This window comes from Chroicocephalus ridibundus, chromosome 4 (genome assembly GCF_963924245.1).
Source record: "Chroicocephalus ridibundus chromosome 4, bChrRid1.1, whole genome shotgun sequence".
NCBI lineage: Eukaryota > Metazoa > Chordata > Aves > Charadriiformes > Laridae > Chroicocephalus > Chroicocephalus ridibundus.
The window spans coordinates 41845946-41870057 of NC_086287.1; the positions used below are offsets into that span (position 1 = coordinate 41845946).

General features: G+C 38.1%; 1 protein-coding gene across 1 annotated transcript in view; it reads right to left on the reverse strand.

Moving 5' to 3' along the window:
• The window catches only part of LOC134514097 (cytochrome c oxidase assembly protein COX16 homolog, mitochondrial), a 51903-nt gene that overhangs the window by 18275 nt on the left and 9516 nt on the right, over positions 1 to 24112 (reverse strand). The window contains exon 2 of the mRNA XM_063331374.1: positions 19276 to 19353. Coding sequence (XP_063187444.1) covers positions 19276 to 19353 — 78 coding nt within the window. The remainder of the gene's footprint in view (positions 1 to 19275; positions 19354 to 24112) is intronic.

Below are 24112 nucleotides of genomic sequence, written 5' to 3' on the forward strand. Positions count from 1 at the left end.
TCGGTGTCTGCAGAGTGTTGCTCTCACATATTCTCACTCCTCTCTCCAGCTGCAATTGCTGTTGCACAGTAACTTTCCCTCCTTCTTAACTATGTTCTCACAGAGATGCTACCACCATTGCTGATGGGCTCAGCCTTGGCTACTGGTGGGTCCCTCTTGGAGCTGGCTGGCATTGGCTCTGTTGGATATGGGGGAAGCCTCTAGCAGCTGCTCACAGAAGTCACCCCTGTAGCTTCTCAGCTACTGAAACCCTGCCATGCAAACCTAATACAAGCTCCCTCTTCTTTATAAGCAGTAGTTTTATGCAGCAAATTAACTTACCAAAAAAGACTACGAAAACCCTGTTTTGAGGGTAAACTATACACACATCTTGTCAATCTCTTAGCATTTAACATAAAGGCACATGAAAGACTTAAGTTCACTCTGCAGAACATGTTACTTTGCTCAGTTACACACACAAAAAAGTGAGCAAGTTTGTATTTCATCATCTATTTCCCTTTTTTGTTCCCTACGCATTTACCCACGTAGAATAATTTAAACGTACTTGACTCCACACAGAAATTGAGTCATCTGCACTTTCAAAAGCCTTCATTGCAAATCCGTGCTTTTCAGTTGCCAAATGGAAACAGACAGGTTACAAATTGTTTTCAGAACCAATATGGCAGTTGAGAAAAAGGGTATTCTAAAAGTTCTGCTTCCACAGTGTTTGTATCATGCTGCACTATCTTTGCAACACCACAAGAACAAAAAAAAGGGAAAACAGAACATGCTATTTTCATTCTGAAAAGGTAGATAAACATCAATGTGAGCCATGATCACAGATCATAACCAGGGAACACTCAAAACGCAGGCAGAGCCAGGAAAGTGGCCCTGCCAAAGTGGTAGCTCCTTTGTATTACACATCTGCCACAAGATCCAAATACAAACACATGCATTTTGCTTCCATGATGACTTCTGTGCCAACACACATACTGCCAAATGAGCTAAAAGTATTCAGCTATGTACTGGCAAATGAATCATCAGCTAAATTATGAATACAAATCCCTATTAGTAAATATGATGGGGGAAGCAGACAAAGCCCAAATGCCATAACAGCTTGGCAGTGTCCTCTGCACCACTATTTAGGAGGCAGGAAGGAACAGAAGACAATATCCCTCTACACCAGAGGACTCCTCCTTATCAGGCAAAATCACAGATTTAAGCTCCATTTAAATTCAAGCTTTGTCTCTAAATATGGAATTCAAAGATGTGTGGACTTTTAATTACAGCACAACTTCATATTAAATTCTTACTGAAAAACTATTGAAATATTTGATGCGAGTATTCAGACAGCTTTCAGGAGAAGCTCTCTGCAAGGCTTCAAAATCAATACTGTAAATATGATCTTTCAAGGCTTTACTATTTTTTATTCTGGGGCATTGGTGTTTTTTTTTTTCCCCCTATGTAGCACTTGCAGCAAAAATGAATGAAACATTCTCAGAGTATTTTGCACTATACAGGCTTCTTGCATATTAAATCAATTCAAAGTACAAGGGCATGTACATAGAAAAATCTCAAAAAAGGTTTAAAGTTTTCAAATTAGAATTTTGTCCCATTTCACACTCCACTGTTCCTTCAGATTTACCCTTACTAAACTTCAAAAGGTTCCCAAAGATAAAGACTGAAAAACTATTCTTAGGTGGCTAAAAGCAATAGGGGTTAAGCAGAAAATTATTCTTAGAAATCTTCATAGGTAGCTATTTGAGGCTGTAAGTACCTAAAATCCTTTTAAAACCAGGCTGCCACTTCTCTTTTTCAGGTTGACATTTCAGTTTTTCAATTAGAACCTGGACAGAATTTCTGGGTGGTAAAAAAAGGTGCACCTCAGGGTGCAGACAAGGGGCACCACTTCAGAGCAAAGCAGGAATACCTGCTGCTGCCAGCCTCTACCGAACCAGGGCCTCCTGCAGTGCCCTGTGATAAACTGCTGGCCTCGATACACTCTTCTCAGTAAAGGGAAATTTTTGTTTGAGACACAAATATTTCTGGTACGGTTATAAACCTAAATGTGCTGCTACTAAAAAATTCTCTAGCTAACGATTTAACGCTGATCCTCAGTGACCACAGTTTGTTTCGGTTCAGAAGCAAACAATGCAGAGAGAGAGACACTCTGAAATTTGTCAGTGTCACTAAGTTTACCTCAAGGATATGGAAGGGACAGCTCTTCCACAAAGGAATCCAAAGAACACCATCACTATCCTCTTTTGATGTTCAGAGGGCTGGAGCACCTCTCCTGTAAGGACAGACTGAGAGAGTTGGGGTTGTTCAGCCTGGAGATGAGAAGGCTCCGGGGTGACCTCACTGGGGCCTTTCAATACTTAAAGGGAGCCTACAGGAACGATGGGGACAAACATTTTAGCAGAGCCTGTTGTGATAGGATGAGGGCTAATGGTTTTAAGCTAAAAGAGGGAAGATTTAGACTAAATATGAGGAAGAATTTTTTACCATGAGGGTGATGAAACCCTGGAACAAGTTGCCCAGAGAGGTGGCAGATGCCCCATCCCACAAAACATTCAAGGTCAGGTTGGACGGGGCACTGAGCAATCTGATCTGGTTGAAGATGACCCTGCTCATTGCAGGGGGATTGGACTAGATGACCTTTAAAGGTCCCTTCCAACCCAAATCATTCTGTGATTCTATGAAACACAGGAATACAAAGCAGATTAACAGTGTCACTCCTGCTCAGCATTGAAAGTGAAGGAGCAAGTTCATTCATGGTCAAATCTTCAGGGTAGCATCCCAGTCACCCACAATACGTGCATCCCTGGATCTGTAATTTAAATAGCCCACTTTCATAAGCAGTCTCTCTCTCGGCTATAACCATTATTACTTTTCCACTTACTATTTGTGGCCATGGGTTTTAGCACAAACCAAGTCTTGAATATATTACATCTTCTAAAATTAAGGGTTCAATTACTACACAAGAAAACTGTCAGGAGACAACCACGTCGTGAGAAGAGGACTGTGCTTTTAACAGTCTCCTCTCACATAAGTTCAGTGCAGTAAGTTGTATACTTGTGTCTAGAGATGGGCATGTACCGCCCAAATATTTGTGTGCCAAAGTCTTACAAAACTTTCCCTGTAGCAAGCATTTCCAGAAGGCAGTAGATGTTTCTAACCTAAAACTAGTTAGTTATTTTTACTAAAAAATGAGTGTTCTTTCCTACCCTACCCTATCCTCCACAAAATAATATCCCACTGAGAAAGATTTCTGCTTTTACTTTGGAAATGGGCAAGGATGATGGCTTGAATGTAATGAACATGAATTAAGCTTTTTTTTTTTTTTTATCTGCTCGCACCAGCATAAATAGATAGGACACAATTCTCCTGCAGTACCCACAACACAGAGAGCCCACAAAACGACTATTTATATGCAGTTCTTCATTTTGTTCTCCCCACCCATTTTTTAAACTTAGATTCAACCAGAACCACCAGTTCTGGGTCTCCCAATAGAATATCTTCTTTGAAAACACTTATCATATGCTTAACTCTTTTAAATGGAAAATCAGCAATCTCGCATGGATCAGTCAACTTTAATCTTCCTTGAGAATAAAAGACTCCCACAAATTGTTACAAAAGTCTTTGTCATAAATACTCCAAATTGTGGTTTATGAGCAGAGTGAGAAGCTGTAGACAAGACAGGATAAATCCCAGGACTCAGGAAGTGCAGTGTAAACTACAGCCAAGCTGAGTGTCCTTCTACTTAAGGAATTAAAGGAACTAAGCTTGTAAAGGTTGTAAAGTACAATAAAGGTTGTACTTATGCCAAACTCGTTGGCATACAGTCTTTGGTAACAGAGAAGGGCAAGGCAAAACATACCATTTTGTGTAACTTCATTCACAACAACCTTTAGCTACATTATTTATAATATTTAATACATGAAAAACACTTAGGTAAGGCTACTGTATACGCTTGGATAGGAATACTTCTGAACACTGGGGAGACAGCTGAGACTAGATGCAAAACCTGGCTTTGTGTCCTTTGATTCTTTCCTAAGACCTGCATAGAATACAGACAGTTAAAAATATTTCATCCCGCCTGTGACAGAAATCAATGCAGACATTTCCAAAGGAGCCATATAAAATCTTATTACAGCAGCAGTTCCCAGAGTTACAGTACATGTTGCACCAGCGATCTCTCAAAATCCCAATCTTCTACTTGCTTCCAAATGGATCAAAAAAAGACCTACAATCCCAAACTCTGGATATACATTTTCACATGATAATGCCATGGGAAATGAAATTAAGTTAAAGGATAATACGATGACGAAACCATCCCATATTTCAGCAAGCACTTAAGCATATCTAGATTTCTCATATTTAAGGCCATCAAAACTAACAAGGGTTCTATAGGTTTCAGTTCCGAGAAGAAAGTACTCAAGCATTTAATCAATGATTTGTATGCTTTTGCATCCAGCTTGATTGCAGGTGCGCATTTATTTATTTGATTTATAAAACATAAATTAGTGCCTTAAACCTTGGCTCTGACTATGCTAGCACAAATTTCATTTCACACTAAAATTCAGTGCAAAAACTGTTCCTTCCAGTATAAAATAAGATATTCCAACAGCAAAAAAAACCCACAAGTCCAGAACTAACAGCAAGACCCCTGGTGTTTTTGAAAGGTCCCTGCAAGGAAAAGCAAATTTTGCTGTATGCCTGAAGATGAACCAGTTCTAAGCATAGACCAAATCACACCTCTCACCTTAAAGTCAGAATGGCAGAGCTCTCCAATACAGGATCTCAAAGCTGGAATCCCTGGGCTTTGCTATAACTTGGTTTCCCTGCAATCCAATAGTACAAAGGGAGGGACTTGCTAAGTATCCTGTGCAGTTTTTCCCAAATTTTCCTTTTACTTTCTTCCAAACAAGAAACAAAAGTGTAAGACCACCCAGGTGAAATGGATAGAACATGCTGAAGATCCATGCTGTAAACTATGCAAGAAAGGCAAGAACTGGTTCAGCCTGATTTACTATCAGAGGAGTTAATGCATGTATTTATCATGACAGAAGGGGGTGGAAAGTAAGGCAACAGCATGTTGTTTTCTGTGGGCCAAAATGAGGACCACTGGTCACAAAAAAAGATTCTTAGCCTGGAACAAGAGTTGTAGAATTTGCTGAGTCAGCCATCACAAACCATTGACAGAGAAAACCACAAAAAAAGTCACCTATTTTAAAAACATTAAAAGACTGTTTCTCAAGGTGCCTTTGTAAAGTCTCTTTAGTATGCTATACCTGTCCTGCTACAGCCACTTAAACATCGTGAAGGACATAAACTAAACACCCTTAAGGTATCAGTTCAGAAAAAGGAAACGTTACATAAATCTGTAGTTAAAAAATTCCTTTTCTTCTCCGCAGTATGTGGGAATAATTTATAAAAAATTAATGAAATCTATTAAAAGATTTTAAGTTCTTAAATATCGGTTTCATCATACCTTAACTTACATGCAAGCTCTTTGCAACGTTTTAACAAACCTCTCAAAATTCCTTACAATGCATCAACTGTTAATATATATATATATTTCTCGTTTACATTTTCAAATGCATTTTCTTCATATTTCAGTTAACCCAGTTATTTAGTTACTATTAACACAGCATTAACCAATGTATGCAAAAGGAAAGGCCAGTTCTAATATGAAGAATGTTGAACTGCATTCAGAATCATGTGATCTTTATTGGAAAAAGCAAAAGCTTTCACTTTGAATAAAAGTTGCACAAATACAAAAGGAATTTAATAAGAGTTCTTGAATATTTACTAAAGAAGGATTTGCTGTATCCAAATTATAGGATTAATTGGTTCATTTCCAATTTTCTGAGAGTAATGGACATGCTATGGAAAGCACACCTAAGGTATATGTAAGTACGAGTTTGCAACACCAGTATTTAGGCAAAAAAAACCCCTTTTTGCCTCTAAATGGAAGACAGTTAATAGCTAGAAATAATAAAGACAAAATACAACATCTGGATGCAACTCCCGCAGAGTCAACATTTTTTATTGTATTTTAAAAAGACTGCTTTTCAATGGCTACGTACCTACTATGCAAGTTAAAGCTGGAAAACGAGCGCAAACACAGCTTAAGTTTTTCCTTATTGCTCCCTCAGTCATCTCCTCATTCTGGACAGAATCAACCTCTTTCTGGTAACTCCAAAAAACCAGAAAGGTCACTTCAGTTTCTGTTAAAGGCAAGTAACTTCAAGAGAGAAATTGTGAATTGTCAGTTGAAGCCAGCATGCAAGCAGTCTGTCCCCGCCTCATACTAATCTTTTCATTACTGTACTAGCAGAGAGAACAGGACTGGAGAGGGTGTCCTCTTTAGTTCTGTACTTCAGCAAAAATACCTGTGTTCAGGTGTTCACCCACTGTTCAATTAGGCTCGTCCTGGTAAACTAGTCCTGGTGGCAGCTTACTTTAACAATATGGCAAAACAAAAGGCACCATACAATATCTAAACCACTACCCTTTGCTTGGTGTATCAGTTCAGAAACATAAAAGAATTAATTTAAAGGAAAAAGTCTAACTATCTCACAGGAGACCAAACCTTAAAGCTTCAATAAAAGCACTGAAGCTTCAATAAAACAACAAAAAATGCCCCAAAACCCAAAATAAAAAAAAAAAAACCAAACCAAACAACATTCTCATGTAGGAACAGAGATAGTCTGCTTCATAGAATCATAGAATCATGGAATCATAGGGTTGGAAGGGACCTCTGGAGATCATCTAGTCCAACCCTCCTGCCAGAGCAGGGTCACCTAGAGCAGGTTACACAGGAACGCGTCCAGGCGGGTTTTGAATGTCTCCAGAGACGGAGACTCCACCACCTCTCTGGGCAGCCTGTTCCAGTGCTCTGCCACCCTCCAAGTAAAGAAGTTCCTCCTCGTGACATTGTTCAAATGTCATATAAGCACACGATACAGTTAAAAGAATGCAGAAGCGCACTTACAGATTAAGAATGCTTTCCTTAACCAAACTTAAATGTATATAAATACATATGCATTTTTTTCTTTTCTAAATGCGTAAGTTAATGCCTAAACCTTGTCTTGAGCCATGTGGAAATACACCTGCTACCATCATACAAACAAGTCCAGTTTTCACAAACAAACAACAAGAAAATACACATTAAAATTTGTACTGACTCAAAATAATCAACAATATAAAACAATGAACAATATAAAACAAAACCAAAAAGTCTGCCTTTTTAACCCTAAAAATTGTTTTTAATTATGTTTTAAAATGTCATTTTGATTTATAATGCAAATCTCAAAACTTTTCGTAAGTACTGAAACAAATTTTGACTTCGTTATGCCTATTTGAACAGAAACAATTTTCAGAATTCAGTGTGAACTTATCAAAATTGCTTTCCTTGTTTTGAAGTGGCATTTCTACAAATAAATTACGTGTTGAGAAACCCCCCAACTGCCAAATTCTAGTAACTGTCATCCTAAATCTGCATGTGTTAAAGGAATTAACACTTCTCATTCTACAGTTCACATAGCATTTAAGTAAAAATACTTTCCACACTGACATCTAGTGAAGTTTTACAGTAAGAAGGGAAAGCCTATTCTAATACTTTGCACTTACATAAAGTTTTTCATCTTCCAAATTACCTATGTTTTAGATTACTAGAATTTGCAACGTATTTGTACATCATGCGCTGTTTTCTTTTGAAAGATATTTTGCCACTATTTTTAATAGATAACACGTTTACCTGCCAAAGGCTCAGACATTCTGAAGGGTACATTAGAGAAAGTTATAATGGTAAGATCTGGTGTAATTAAATTTAAAACATGAGTAGCAAAGTTACTGTTTTCCTATTATGCCAGATGTACTTACAAGGGCTAAACATCCAACATTAACAAAATAATTCTACTAAATTCAGTGGGAATTATGAATGCAAAATATTTTAATTCATACATTTTAGATATTAATAAGACAAGTCACCTCTCTTCCCTAAGCAGTATCCAGAAAGCCTGTACTCCTACACTCTCTCCGTAATCAACGAAGAAAGAGACGTTCCTCTGGGAACACCTAAATTAGTCTCCTGCTCTGAATCATCCGACCTTACACTTGGTAGGCTTTATTAACAGCACACGTAGTCTTTGAGGATGCAGAAGAGGAGGGACTGTTAGGGAGAGCTTGTGAATTCTTGACCCCACAGCTGCCTGTCCTACTCGCGCAGGGACAACATACAGCCTCAGATCTCTTCCACCCTCCTCGAGCTGCGCTCCAGGGAGGCAAGACAAAATGTTATACCAGCTACAACATTAATTTCAGCACTCATTAAGGTTCTGAAGGCAAAGTCTCATTTTTATGCCTCATCAAAAAAAGGCAGTTAAGCACTGCCTGACACAACATACAGGAGGTTCAGTGCTGACTCTGGGGAAAATGTATCACCTACTGAATCACAAGCAAACCTATAAATGCTTTCTGCAGTGACAGATATTTGAAGAGAGACAGATTATGCATTTCCCCCTCTCATTAGTGATTGCACTCCAGATATCAGTTTGGGATCTGCTTTTTCAGACTGCCGCATAGCTGTAGTTTCCAAAAGAACCGATTGACTTGAGTCTTTCTAGCCTCAAAACACAAAGGAGATAAAAAGGGAAGGTCCATTTAGACAGAGATTGCACTTAAAATGGAAACATTCCTGGGCAAAGGGTTTTCAACACTTTCTTTATAAAAACTGTAGGGATCTACAAGTCTAGCAGTGCAAAAAATCCTGATCTAGGACCTGGGACTGGGACTGGCCTGGCCCAGTACTTCTGTTTGAGCTTTAATGTGCTGACACCAAGGCTATTGGCTTCACAAGACAAGTCTGGAAAGCTAGATGTTTTCTGGCACTTGAGGGAGGTGAGGGGAAAAACAGCTGGATATTAAATTATGTTTTTGCTAAAAGCTGACTGAACCTAAATTATATACTTGTAATCACTTCAATTGCAAGGCAAAAATGCTAGTAATTAATAGTGTCAATGTGACAGGATTTAAAGCAACCAAACAGAATTCTTGGTAGTATACAAAATGTAAAAATCTGAAAGCTATCAACATTTTACATACTGAAATTAGTTCCACTTGCAATGGCATCAGAATGAGTTCCTCCAGTTAACAACCTTCTCTTCATCTGAATCTAATCTTGACAACAGAAACAACATCAAGAACTATGAAATGGAAAAATGGCTTCTGTTTAAAACAAGGAACTCTTAATACTTGCACTCTATTTTGTATTTCATCATAGAGAAACTCAATAATCTGAGTTAAAGCTGCCAGATGTCCAGGTTTCTCCAGACACAGCCCTTTTTTTTTCAACACAGAAATCCTGTCCTGGCAAAAAAAAAAAACATATTTGGCCATTTGCCTGGAATTTCCGGATCCTGGGCAGCACAGTCAGGTGGTAGCTCTAACATGGCTGCTTGATCCTTGGAAATCCTGGACAACGTATACCCACCGGGATTTTAGTATATCCGAACAAAGAGCTACCTCGTGTGAGGAACATACTATACCGTAGCATACTCCCTTTACTGAGTACTCCCGAGTAAGACATGCCAGACAGGATCCAAATTCTGTCCTGAATTTCCTGGACATAAATATGAGAGCCCTCACCTGAAGCACTCACTCCAAGGCAATCTTCTAAGTGCATCCATAACTTGCATATGCATATAAGAAAGCTGGAACAACGCATAGGGTCACCAAGGTGATCTACTAGTTCAAGAGAGGTAAATAGCAATGGGCACATACACGTTAGTACACACATCTGAAGATTCAGAACTAGATTTACAGGGACCTAGCACGTGGTTGTGTAGCAAAATCCACAGCCTGAATTAGACTTCTGGAATAAAAAATTAAAAAAATACAAAAAGCAAGAGAAGATTTAGATACTTTGAAAGGGGATACACACTGAGCAGCAGTAACTACAGACAGACATGAGGAACGGCTGAAGAGTTTGGAAGTACTAGACAACTTATCCTGAGATTTGAGAAGATACCTCCTTCCAGTTAGGATTCATAGTCTTTAGCCATCTCAGAGTGAGGTGGACCAGGTTTTGGTTTTTTTGATTTAAAGGAAAAGAACAAATCCCTTATTTGAGAGAATGAACAATGCCCTGACAAAAGGTGGTCCAGCTTCAAGATGTTTAATATCGAATATTCATTTGATAAAAATACAGAAATTCTAAATACCATAGGAATTAAAAAACAGATCTCCCCTACTTCATATATATAATCTAACCACTAGGTCACAATCACTTTTTCTCCCACATTCTTCTAGTTTCTTTACTATTCCATACAGAGATTAATTTTAAAAAGGAAAGCTGATAATGCCTGCAATCTACAAATTTATGGTTAGTGCATGTTTCCCAGAGAAAGGAGATGTGCCTGTCCTGCGCACCTGCCCTCTGGCTGAACCAGCAGGTCACAGGGAGCAGCATTCCTACTTCTACAGCCATTTTGTGTGAAGCCTCGCAAATTGCATTCAACAGCGGAGCTCACATCCCAGCTAACACAGATTGAGGACCATGTATTTAATGGAGCCTAAATGATTTTCTATGTATTTAATAGATGACAAGCTATGTGGTACCATGAAAACTATGGTACTAGAGAGCTTGGCCAAAAGCAGAAATTTAGGTACGTAAAGGATCTTCAGTCCAAAAGTGATACACATCCAGGTAGCCGCAGAATGGAAGTTTTAAGAAGTCAAAACTTTAGATCTAGACAGGTATTAAGCCCATGAAACTTTAAGCCAATTTTTCCAATCTTTATAAAAGGCACAAGACCTCTCTGCCTCTCAGAGACAGGACATTTTTGATTCAATGTTTATGAATGTATCCTTACACATAGGATATAGCATGACATCCTAGCATGAATGGCAGAAATCCGCTGCAATTTCTACAGCAGTAGTAACCACTGCATACAGAAAGCTTGATAAGGATTCGGTTAAACGCTTTACCATGGAAACCCTGAATATTTATTAATGGTCTCTGGCCAAACTCAGTATCATTAACAGTACATTTTCATATTCTTTGCCAAAAAATTATGCTGGGACAGTATTACTAGACTGAAACTAAATATTAACTTAAAAAACAGATATTTCAAAGTTAAAAATTAGTACAGCTTTAATTCTTCATCAGTGAACACACATATTACCAAAATAATCTCTGTATTACTATTATTAACATAATCACATCCAGATTAAATGAGACTGTCCCAGCTTTTAACAACCATCAGTTTGTTTCCAGTTATTAACAGAAGTCTGCTGGCATTGACGGGTCTCCTGGTTTCATCAGAACAGGCTAGATGGCCTCGGTCTCATTTTTTCAACTTGATACAAGACGGTATGAAAGGGCGGGTATGGGCGATATCTTATCTCCAGGTTGTCCTACAGTGCTTTAAGCTGTTTGTGGTGACAATAGGCAGTGGGTCTAGGTGGATCCAATCACTGCAAACCACTAAAAAGCACACACACAGTGTCAGCTTCAGAATGGGGCAAAAACCAATATCTTACTGAATCCCAGACTGACTCTGCATCTGTCTTTTACAGAAAAACAGTGTTTAATATGCTAAACTGAAAGGATGTCTGAAAAATGAAAACATACACCTCTGTCTGGTATCGTAGCAAACTCAGTAAGCAGCTGTTTAGAGACAAAGCAGGGAAGTCATCTGAGCACAAGTAGAATGGATTAGTTTTTATTGAAATCGATGCAAAAACATGAACCCAACACTAGCAGCTGAACCTCAAAATCACAGAATCATAGAATGTGTTGGGTTGGAAGAATAGCACAGATAAAGAGCTCATTTCCATATAATCCCTCTGGACTGAACTGAAACAAGAAAGAAAACTGAAGTCTGAACATCTGGTACCACCACAATACAGAGTCTGAAAAGCTCTTGCTACCCTTTCATTTCTGTGCCATATTGCAGGACTTGAAATTACTACCTTGGATGATTCTGAACCACGGTCAAAAGATGTAACAAGTTCCAAATTCCCCCTGCCAACAGAAACAAAGACACTGTAAGGGCACCTGCTTAGCCATCAATCAGGAGCCAGGCTGCCTCCACTTAACATCCAATTCTAAAACCCTCCACTAAGCAGGCAATGCTTGGAAGCAAGGTCTGCTTTAATTTAGTAAAATGCACTTCGTTACATAAAGATAAATGACTGACAAAGATCTTTTTCTTCTCCTATAAGCAATCATAAACGTATGCCTCTCACATTCTCTAAAGCACCAAACAACACTTCAGTGTATTATTTTCTTAATTTTTGGAGGACCTAAGGCCAAGCTCATTAATGAATTTAGTCTTTGAAAATCAACTAAATCTACTTATATAAGGAAATTAGCCAAAGTTTGTCTTCATTAGACTTCAGACTCAGGCCAACCTGACCTGCTTAAGGAAAAAAACAGAAAAAAAATAATCACCAACATCAATCCTTTGCCACACTGTGCTCGTGTACTTAGCTTACTGAAACCAATTAGATGCATGAAGATGCATTTATAAATAAATAAATGCTAAAATGCTAGATGAGAAGACTTAATTATTCTTCCAAGTTCAGTGACAGATGCTAAAATGATTCCACATTCCCTTGCTGCCAAGTTTAGAAAGGTTATCTCTCCCATCCAAAAAATTCCACCAGACAACAATTAAGGATGCTCTGATTTTGTTCACACTCAAATCAAACAGTATGTTTTTAATACAACCTCCTACGAAATCATGGAGGAAACTCTCCAGAATCACAGAATACCCCAGACACAAACAACGGATTAAGTAAGAGTTCCTTTACCTTCAAGCCATTTGCTAGTTTGCCAATGAAGCTCCAGGGAAAGAATATTTAGGGCAGGCTTCATCTTACCTAATTTTATCCGTCTAAACTTTTGACTTTAAGCATAAAATCTCTGTTTAGGCTCTTCCTGCAGTCACCTGAATAGAGATGGACATTTCTAGAGAAAATAAATCCCACTTTAAGACATGTGTCCAAAAACCTAACTCATCTGCACATGGAGTTAGGCAGAGGTTTATCCCACCCTCCATTCACTAGTCATATTGAATATAAATATATTCATACACTAAGGATGGTACTCAGCTCACTGAAATGTGGTAATAATAAAGTGTTGAGCTCAATCTCTCTACTTTTCAGTCAAAAGAGAATAACCTATTTCTCAAGCATCTTTTTTAAAACTGAATGAAACATATTATGGGGCCATTTCTCTCTCAATCCACCTATATGGGCTGCCTGGTTAGCTATCTCAGACTAGGCATTTCATTTAAGAAAAATCGAAACATGACCAAGATGAATTCCTGACAGCGCATAGCACCACAAACATACATTTAGATTTAGCCAAGCAGATACTGGGTGTTTAAATTTTACTTCCCTAACTCTATTAATACAAATAAACCATTTAGAGTATTTTTGAGTACTAACAGTGTTAATTTACATTGACCTTAGCATTGGTAGGGAGTGTTGGCACACCAGGAAGTCTAGAGGATGAGTCTAAATCCATCTGGAACAAAATCAAGCAGAAAGCCTGCAGAACACAGAAGATAACTGAGTGCATGGAACAACCTGGGCTGGCAGCATTAAGCCTATTAGTTGTCGTGGGAACAAACTACACCACCACGGGCTTTGCCAGTCCAGTCCAATCACAAAGACTTGGCCTATCCAGATTACTCCTTGAAATGGTGAAGTCAGTCAAGTTTTGGTCAGACTTATGATCTTTGGGAACACCAAGGTGCAGCATGATTTCAAGCATGGATGCTTATCCATTAAGAACTGCAATAAAAACACCTTGCAATTTTCAGTCAATTGAACAATTTGGGGGAAGAAAGTGAAAAAAACACCTTTACATCCTGCTACAATACTGTCTGCTATCTCAGTGAAATTCTTAGTACCTTTGATAGCTTTGCAAATAGAGCAAATACCGTTTTCTAACACAGATGCAGGTCCTCAAGTAAGATAAACAAGCCAGCTTGCAGTAAAGTACCTCTATCCAGCATTAGTAGCTCACAGTATGTTTAATGATGGGGACAATCTGCTGACATTCTATGACTATACGTAAAAACCAGCACTATTTGTGTAATTTTCAATGCTACAGACATATTCAAGAGGTTTAGGTGATTTTCTTTTAAAATCTTCACCTCATGTGAAATATATTATTTACAAGAAGCAAATGATGTGACATATAGAAACATGACAGACTGTTCAGAAGCCACCGCCTTTTTGGGTGGATGTTGCAACCTCATTTAAACACTGTGCTGCTGCAGTTGTCACCATCGCAACTCAACAGTTTAAAAAAACCTGCAGCATGTCTGTGAACCAGAGTAATGTTTCGACTGCAATACAAAAGCATTGTAATAGACAGATACCACGTACTTCTCAACTATCCACTTATAATAATGAGAAAATGCTGGACTGATTTCCTGGACCTTCCTGAGGCAAATGCCAGCTATGTTCTCCCCTGATATAAAGGCCTCATGGAAAGCGGTCAGTCCTCTGCTCCTGTTCCCTCCTAAACTATTTCACCCTGACCCAAAACACTTGAATTAATGGATATCACCTGAGGAAATATTTTTTTAAAATACTCATTTGAATTTAAATAACTACTTCTATTTGAATTAATTAACTTTCCTGTTCCCTACGTGAAGTAGAGCAGCATTAATTATCCCCCTTTTACAGACTGAGAAAGTGAGACATACTAAAATTCAGTGACTTGCTCATAGGCAGAGAGGAGCTCTGTGGTAGAGGAGGGAACTGAAGCAAGAACTTGAACAAGATGGAAATAAAATTTCCAATGAGATCAGTGGAAGTTATTTAAATCTCATGCTGCTGTGGGTCCCCTGACACCCATTCATGAGCTTCAAGATGCAATGTTAAAGGACAACACTAGGGACCCACAAACAATATTCTAAAACTGTAATACTGAGCAAAACCAACCAGACAGCCAACACACTTATACCACTATCAAGCCCAATTATGAGAATAGCTGTAAACCAGTAAAATGTCAGAGTGTCATAAGTGATCATATTAGCCTTCTTTTCTCTTTCACCCCTCATTCTTTTCTTTTTCAAAGGAAAGCAAAGCTTCCAGGATAATCTGTATGCATCATATGTGCTCTTCTTCCCAACTCCGAAGTCTAGGATTATAATGTTAAAGCTGAGATCCTCACAGTTACATTTCATGAGTTAGGACTTCAAGACATCAAGTAAATGCAATAAATGAGAATTGACAATGGCAATACTAACACCTTGCAGGTGTCTATAAGCAATGTCTCACGGGTGAGACACGATTACGTGCCAGTCAATTGGTCTAAAAGGTTACCTAAGGAGCTCAAAACACTGCCATTCTCTTTACAGAAATTTTAAAGACAATCTGTTCAGTCTGCATAAAGCAAGCTTTACGCTCCTAGCACACTTACTAGTGAGTATGTTTCACACCACCACCATCACTCCTCTGATACTCTTTCTGGGTTTACAGTTTATTGCTCATAAAAAGCATATGGTGCTCCGCAAGAACAGGTCAGGTATTTCCAATTTCACTTGGATTTTAACTCCTGGAGTACCACGCAATGGTCATACATATTTTAATACACAACTGCTGATTCAAGGGTGAAACTCATCTAGGAGAAAAGATTGAACTTCTGTCATTTTGACTCTTCACTGCTTCTATTTTCTGCATCAGAAAGACAGAAAACATTATTATTCTAATTACTTAGCATTCTACTTTTGGGGTGTACTCGCTTTGCATAGGATAAAGGAAAAGTGAACAGGATCTACACAGTTTGTAAACACTATAGAGGTCAGCATAGTAATATTGTCATACATAATCCACAGCAGGAACTACCTGCAGACTTCAAAAGCTAACTGATGTTTTGTTTCCTGACAAAATGAGCTAGAGAATCTAACTTTCCTAGAAGTGCTTCTGCTGCATGTTACTCTGGAAGGACTTGCTCAGTCCTGTCCCCCTCCCCATACACTGAGAACCTGCCTCAAAATAATACTTCTTCAACAAAGAGGGTTTGGAGATTACAAACGCTATTTTACTAGTCTAAATGGTTTGCTGATGGGCTGAAATCCTAGATTTTCCCAGGTAGTTAATATGTTGATTCTCTTCAACCCTCTATAGTAACTACCAGCTAATAGCACAGACCATTCCAAATGTCCAAGATTCTTATATCCAAAATTAGATCTGAATCAGCAAGTCTCTACCATGGCTTAAATGACAACAATGGTAAATAAAAATAATTTATTATTATGTAGTTGAAAGGAAACATTTTCTGTATATTTAATAGAAATCACATTTTCTATAAAAAAAACTCCTTAAATAAGCATCTCTATTCAATTACACACACAACGAGAAGCAAGACAAAGAAAGGGCTTAGTTTTCCATTTGACAATGAAGGTGTTTGGAATGATGCCTATACAAACCTATTAATTTCTTCTCCATTAATTCCACGTGATTTTCCCGTAAGCATACCTGGTTTTCTAGAACGAATTTTGATTTGCATAAATTCTTCCCAGAAAACAAACAATTACCTAACCTAATGATTTCTCCATTAATCGACATTTTGGCAACAATAGATAATGGAGAAATCCTTGATTAGTTTCAGGAGAATTCTGACTAGCATAAACAGGCATTTACATCAATAAGAGTCTCAGCGTAAGTTCACTTTAAACGCAGAATATTCAGTGTGCTGAGGGGATATGACTGATCTAGGTATCCTGAGTAAATTAAGGTGTACCCAAAATGGTTTTCTGCTTTTGCAAGAAGTGGGCATATACAAAGCCCTGATGTTCAGAGATGCTATACTAAATGGATTAAATATCTGCTGTTAAGATGCTAATAGCCCCTCTTTAACTGCAGCTCTAGGCTCTGTCTCTCTGTCCTACACATCAACTGAGCTTCAGCCCAAGATCCCAAGCCACGGCCCAAATGAACAAGCAGACAGAATTCCTTTTGCTGCCCCTTCCCAGCCCCACTCTGGCTACAGCTCTAGGCTCTGTCTCTCTCCCAAGTCCTAATCCCAGCTCCAGCCCAATGCATCACCACCAAACCATGCTCCCTCAAAAATCCAAACCACCATTTTCTCTTGAATTTTAATTCCTTTATCAAGGAACGATCTTCAAAAGCCAGTCTGACGTTAGTATCATAGGCATTATCACTAATGCAGCTTTTGCTCCTCACGCCACAAGAACACAAAGAGAAAGTCACAGCTAACCCCTTAGGCACTGAAACACAGACACTAGTTCTACTATTACACTTCCTTCAAAATATCACTGTCACCTGAGAACTTGCCTACTAATGTGGTTTCCCTCTCAGCACAATGAGAATGGTTGGACTGAAAAAGGAAAAAGACAAATACGTTTGAAGGGAAGGGATCATAGCTTAGCATTTGAAATTTAGTAGAGATATAGCACAAAAGGATTGTCTAAATTCTGTCTACCTAGCTGCTGAATTAGGAAGAAAACAAGTTTAGGAGTCACGCTTACAAAAGGGGGCATACTGTAGTTTGCACATCCTTAAAACATGATCAAAAAAGATAAGCAGTCAGGTATTACAAATCCTAGCTACTTTTGGATGGGTTGCTTAACTTTCAGCAGTAAAATGGAAATAATAATCCTACCTTTCCTGACAGTAAGGCTATGAAGCTTAATTCATTTAAATTCTGTGAAAGTCTTTTGAGCTCCTTGTCTGAAAAGTGTTATTTAATTAAACATTGCTATTATTCCAAAGGAGCAACTGTACCAAAATAATCCTGTTTATTTTATTGCCTATTGCAATTTGCATATAACTGCCCAGCCCCCAAAAAGGAGCACTCATCCCTGTTCTGATAAAGACTTATGCTAGTCCAAGCGTGTTATATGAGAAAAGCATATTCTGCTCCAACACAAAAACATTTTAACCAGCGACAAATTAAACATATGTTTTGACCATCAGGATCTTTAATAGCATTTTTAAATTACTTATATTAATGTTCTTTTCCTGAGTTTCATGTACCTTTTAAACTAGGTTTGTTTCTCTTTATCATTTAAAATACATTCTAATCACTTTTACTGTCTTATTTAATGAATTAGAGTGGTTCTTAACCCTATTTTTATGGACATAAAACCAGAAATTAATGGGACACATTGCTTTGATTTGTCTGTCTACAAACGAGCCCATAGTTGGTGTGCTAGTTCTCAGCCAATACTGCATTGTTCTTTATTTAAATTTCATCTATTCCTAAATAAAATTGTAATGAAAAGAAAAAGAAAACACAACAGAGATGCTGCAGCCTTAAGTAATACCAGTTAGAGCAGAATCCAGATGTCCTCTTTTAGCTTTTCAGAGCTTAAGAACTCCAGGATGTAGTAGCTTCCCCTCAGAGCTTTCATGTACTACTGTCTAATTCAATGATGCTTCCCTTGATTATAAATGCTGGGACAAGGAGCCTCATAGATCTGAACGAACACAACTATTACCGGCTTTTTTTTCCTGGGCTGAGGTCACAGTGCAGTTCATGGAGCTCAAATGTAATTCACCAAGTATGAATCTGACCAAAAAACTGACAGAAACACAACAGGCAAATTCTTGCCCCTGTTGTGATCCCCATCTGGTTGGACAAAGACTTAAAGGCTCCAACTCGTCCTAAAAGCCCAGGACTGACAGAAAATAACTACCCAGAAGACAGCACTGGAGAAAGATTTGTAAGATTTCTCTCCCCTGTCTATAGGCGATGTCAAGTATGGGACTGAGCAGGGGTGGGCAACGTGGTGCTTCAACAGGGAGGAATGACTAAACAATGAGGAACGCTTCAACAATGAGGAATGATTAAAGCAATTTAGATGGCCCACAACAAGAGTCCTATCTAACATTATATACTCAATGCCAAATACTGTTTGAATACAGAAACTTTTAAAACATCCGTTTTCTTAGTCTAAACCAGATACAGTATCTTTGTAATAACCTCCTCCTAGATTTGCTACACTTCTTTCTCAGGATTCAGAATTGCCACTTATAATCAACCAAAGGAACAAAATTTTTCTCTTATTTATGTTGATCTATTTCGCAGCCAGTAAAAGGATTCAGCATCATGTCATCCCCTTTATTGTTACCCACGCTACTCACTGTCTAAGAGCATCAGATGTAGCCCAGGGACCAGTGGTGAAAGGCAAATCCCCAATACCAATAGTTTGCTCGTCCTAGCAATCCTTTAGAAGACAGTACATATACAACATATACAAAACGAAATGGAAAAGAAAAGAAAACCATTTCAACTACCTTGCCATGTAGTTTGTGGACATCGTATCTTATTTGAGCAAATTCACGCAGTCCAAAAGATCCTCCAACAAGATACAGCTGAAAAACAACAAAATGAAAGCAGATGTGTTAGGACTATTACGAACTATTAAAGAACACTTTGCATACTTACAAAGAACATTTTGCATACTGACGCAAGTCATTTATCAAGGGACCCTACTGTTCTTCCAACAGGAACACCAGGAACTGAAGAAAATAATCAATTGGAAGATACGTATAGGAGAAGAGGGAGTGTATGTAAAGTCAGAACCTTCTTCCACTCTCTGGGCCTGAATTTCACACCTTTCCTCCTTCATACAAAGACAGCTGCTTCATGAGTCACATTTTCTAGGGACTTCCTCTCCTCTTGCCCCTTCTTTTCCCTCCCCATATGGCTTCCTGACATAACTGCAGCAAAGGAACCTTTACCTCACCACCACAGGATTTATTCTCATCATTTTCAAGCTCTATGGGGAAGTAACAATGCCACACTGACTTACCCTGATATCTGTGGGTAAGAGATCTAATTAAGCTTCTGAACAGACGAGCTGACTAGAGCTGTGGTTCAATAATACATTATCACATATGCTAAGAAATCATATCCAGCACATTTGCACTTTCATTATTGCCTCCTTAGCTGTCTTGTAATTCCCTCCACACCTGTGACGCTTATGAATAAGAATAGTAAAGGAGGAAACTGGGGGAAAACCCTTCATATCCACATAAAGAAATCGTTACATTATTATTTCTTAAGACAGAGGGATATCATAAAACTGTCTATGTATTTTTACATTAGAAATGGACAGACCAACCAAAAAAATCGAGTATTGTTAACAAACACCATGAAAATTAGCTTAGAAATATAGCTACTCTCTAGAAGAATCAGGTCTATTGCTCCTGCTCTGACCTGACAGACTCCGTCTGCTGTTCTCTGTCAAGGCAGATGCACAGGAAGCCAAAAGGCTTCAGATCTAGAGACGCATATCTAAGGAAGGTGGAAGCATGAGGAAGCTCTAAGGACCCGAGTGAAAAAAAGAAAAAAAACCCAACACCACCCTATTTTATCACACCACATTGCTGTTACTTCTTTACAGACTGTTGCTGCACTGGTAACTGTTTTCTACACAACACTGGCTGATTTCTTGCTACATATTAGGTTTGCAGCAATGTCCTGTGTCCAAGAATTGTTATAATGCTGCCACACAGGTAGTCAAAATGCTTGTTCTCTCCAAAAAGGATGCTATCCAAAGTTCAGGTCATTGAGGCCACAAAGTCACATTCATTCAATTTCAAGTAAAAAAACCAAAACAAAACAAAACAATTTGTTCCCCCTACATTTATTCCCTCTAAAAGTTGCAGGAGTACGTGACTTCGCATCACAAAGGTAAAACTACTTATGACCATGTGAACGCACTCCACACGCACGCTTAGATGCTGCTAAGTTACAGACTGGTACCCAGGAACTAATATACTCTGTTCACAGAACAGGGAACCCTTCACCAGTAGCCAGGAGTTACAGGCTCCACAGTCTCTTTCTGGCCTGGCCCTTTTGATAAGCCTAATAATCTAGCTGACAATTAGAAACAAATAGACGAAAATTTTGTGATAGCAACATCCAGCTGCTAGGCCACAGAAGTCTGAGTCCAGAAAGCTAATGAGAAAATCATCACGTGGTAGCAAGTTAACTTTTGGCGACTAGAAATTTGACCTACCAAGAAATTGGATGGCACCATACTTGTATTGTAACTGTTCAAGTAATTAACGATGCTCTTGCAAATACTGAATCATCAAAATACACAACAGAAAAGAAGGTGTTCCTATAAAGGGGGGAGGGAACATCTTCCTCGTATATTTGGGTAAGAAAGAATAACAAGAAACAGAAAATAAAGTATTCAAAATGGTTACAAAGAAACTGAACATTATTCAAAATTTATTTAATCAAAGCAGATTTGTCAGCTGAAAATATGGTAACACATAATGCTGAAAGTCTCAAGGATCAGACTATAATTGAATTTTAATATGGTTGACACTTCAGCATAAATTTTCATTAGCTGATCTTCTTTAACTCCTAACAAGTATTATGTTAATTAACAGACAATGAGTTAATTCAACAAACTTTGAGTCCTAATGAACAGAAACCAGAAGGGCTATAGACCAGTTTAGTTGTAACAAGCCTGTTACAAGCCACACTTTCTTGCCTTTGTGTATATTAGTACATTGTCAAAGAGTGGCTATGGCTCAGCAAAAGCAACTCCACTGGAAATGGTTCAGTACACACTTGTTAAACCAGACAGAAAGTAGGAATTACTCGTGATATCAATTAAAAATTAGTTTGCCCAACAACAAACTTGCATGAAGTATATACCGTTACGAGATGCAATATGAATAAGTGGAAGACCTTTAACTGGCCTGTTCCTCTTAACCCAACTATTATTCAACATAACGACAAGGTACACTGTGGCTTACAAAGTCATGCTCTAAAAAAGAAATACTACATTCTTGAGCTTTGATCATGTAAAACTTTGTAATGTACACTGTAACTACAGGAAATAAAGTACAAGGTTGTTACATGAAATAAGTCATGTGCTACTCATTTTGTATCATCACATCCTATCGCTTGTTTGAGAGCAACCACCTATTACACAGCGCATTTTATATTTGCAGCTATACACATAACAAAGAAGTTGATACACACACACCTCTCAGTTCCTTTAGACAGGTTTTGGCCTGAGACTGTAATTTTACTCACATTACCTTTATACTCCTAAAGGGAAAAAAACCCACTTGGTTTCTGATGTACTTTAGCTCTTCATACAGCATCAGCTGTGTAACTAGCCTGGCAAGTTGGCACATTTTGCTTATCAGACGTTACCAGTATAGTTGCCTTTACACTTCCAATACTGCAACGGTTGATTTGTCTTATGATGAAACATCAGTTAGGCTGCATCAGAGTCAAAGCACATTGATGCTGTAAGAAATTACAAATGCCACTGAAATTTTACAGTGTAATGCTGGAAGATTAAATAATTTTCAAAAACACAGAACACACACAAAGATATAAATAATATGTTTACAAGTTTACTTGACCAATGTTCTAAAGAACTAAACACAATGTCTAAGATTTCATTGCAAAGCCAGAGCAGAATCAGTCATATTCAGCACTTATTTAATCAACCAAGAGCACGTCAATACAGTTAGCTGACAGCCCTGAGCATGAATTGCCTTGATCTACACAAGGCAGAGCAGGAATGGACAGCTATTCAGTCAATTAGATTTTTGAAAACTGTGTTCAAAAGCCAATAAAAGAAGGTATAAATGAACTTATGCAACTATAATAGCATTAAAGGTAGTAATGGACTCAGTGACTGACAATGCACTGCGTGGAAATATTAGTCTTGGTTTAAGTGTTTCCTTTCCCTTTTTTGCATTATGAGGGAAGCTGTCCTCACTACCTTCATTTACGTTCACTGTATTTAAAGAGAAGAATGCATACATACAAACAATAAGAAAGCATCAAGTCAAATAATTAAAAGTGGGATAAGACTGAAGTTAAAAATTTCAACATTATCATCAGCTTTTGGCTTTGCATATTCTGTATGTCTCCCATACATTTCTAGTTTCATAATTTCTAAAACAGAGATACCCTCTACATTCCTTGCAAAATGCTCTTCAATTAAAAAACCATGGACAAATTTGTTCAATGTAAGCTGAGGGCAACAGCAAAGTCCAGAATGTTCCATCCACTGGCCCATACATAAAAGAGACAGTAGAAGCTATTCAGGATGCCATATAAATAAAAGTTAGGTTCGCAACATTCTAATGAAGTTAAGCTCAAGTTCACTCTCCAGTTAACTGCAAGGGGAAAAGTAATGCCACATATAATAAAACTTAAGATATATTTTTCTTCATTCCAATTTTAGAATCATACAGATACCTAACTTACATCATAAAATGTTAAGACATTGGGCATCTGAAGAGTACTAAAGCTGGGAAGTTCAAATATACCTGCATTCTTTCACAGTGAGGGAACCATTCATTTTATATGCTTTAGAATACGGAGCAAAAAACGTTATTATGTAGTGAACATCATCTGTCTAGTTACTTGAATGCATTCAGCAGATTGAGGAAATAGTAACTTCTCACTTTTTCCTTTACATCTGAAGTTTACCTTAAGAAGGCAAAAATCATAAAACATACTACTCAGCCAGCACTTAACACCAAAACAAACAGCTTAACAGCACTGCTAGCACAACCCCCCATTAAAGATCTCATCGTGGATTATTCCTTTATGTTTCACTGAGTACACAAAAAAAAACCCTACAATGTTGTAATGCAATTATGCATGCATGGAAGACTTGCATGTTCCAAAACAAAATGAAAGATAGGATGTGACATAAGAGCACCATCTGTCACATACACTCAGCAACCTCAATAAATGTTTTATGCAAAAAAATGACAGAAAATTCTCTTTAATAACATTCTTTTAAAAATTCTATTTGTTCACTTCTCCATTGGGAAGCATGTTATGCAATCAGTTATGGACGGCATCAGATTGATCCCTTGAACCACATATTAAGATGGGAAATACTTGTATTTGTCACCATCTACAGTGAGATGGTCACTGAGGACTCAAAACAACAGAAGAACTTGGGACTTACAGCAGTATAGTTTCCTGCATAATCTACAGGAGCTATCTTCAGTTCCTTGGGTTAAGAAAATAACAAGAAACTATTTATCTGGCAGCACCAGCAACCTGCGTCCCTGTTGTCAGAGAAAGCCATTCCTGCTCTAGTACCAATTGTGAAAGCCAGATTACAAA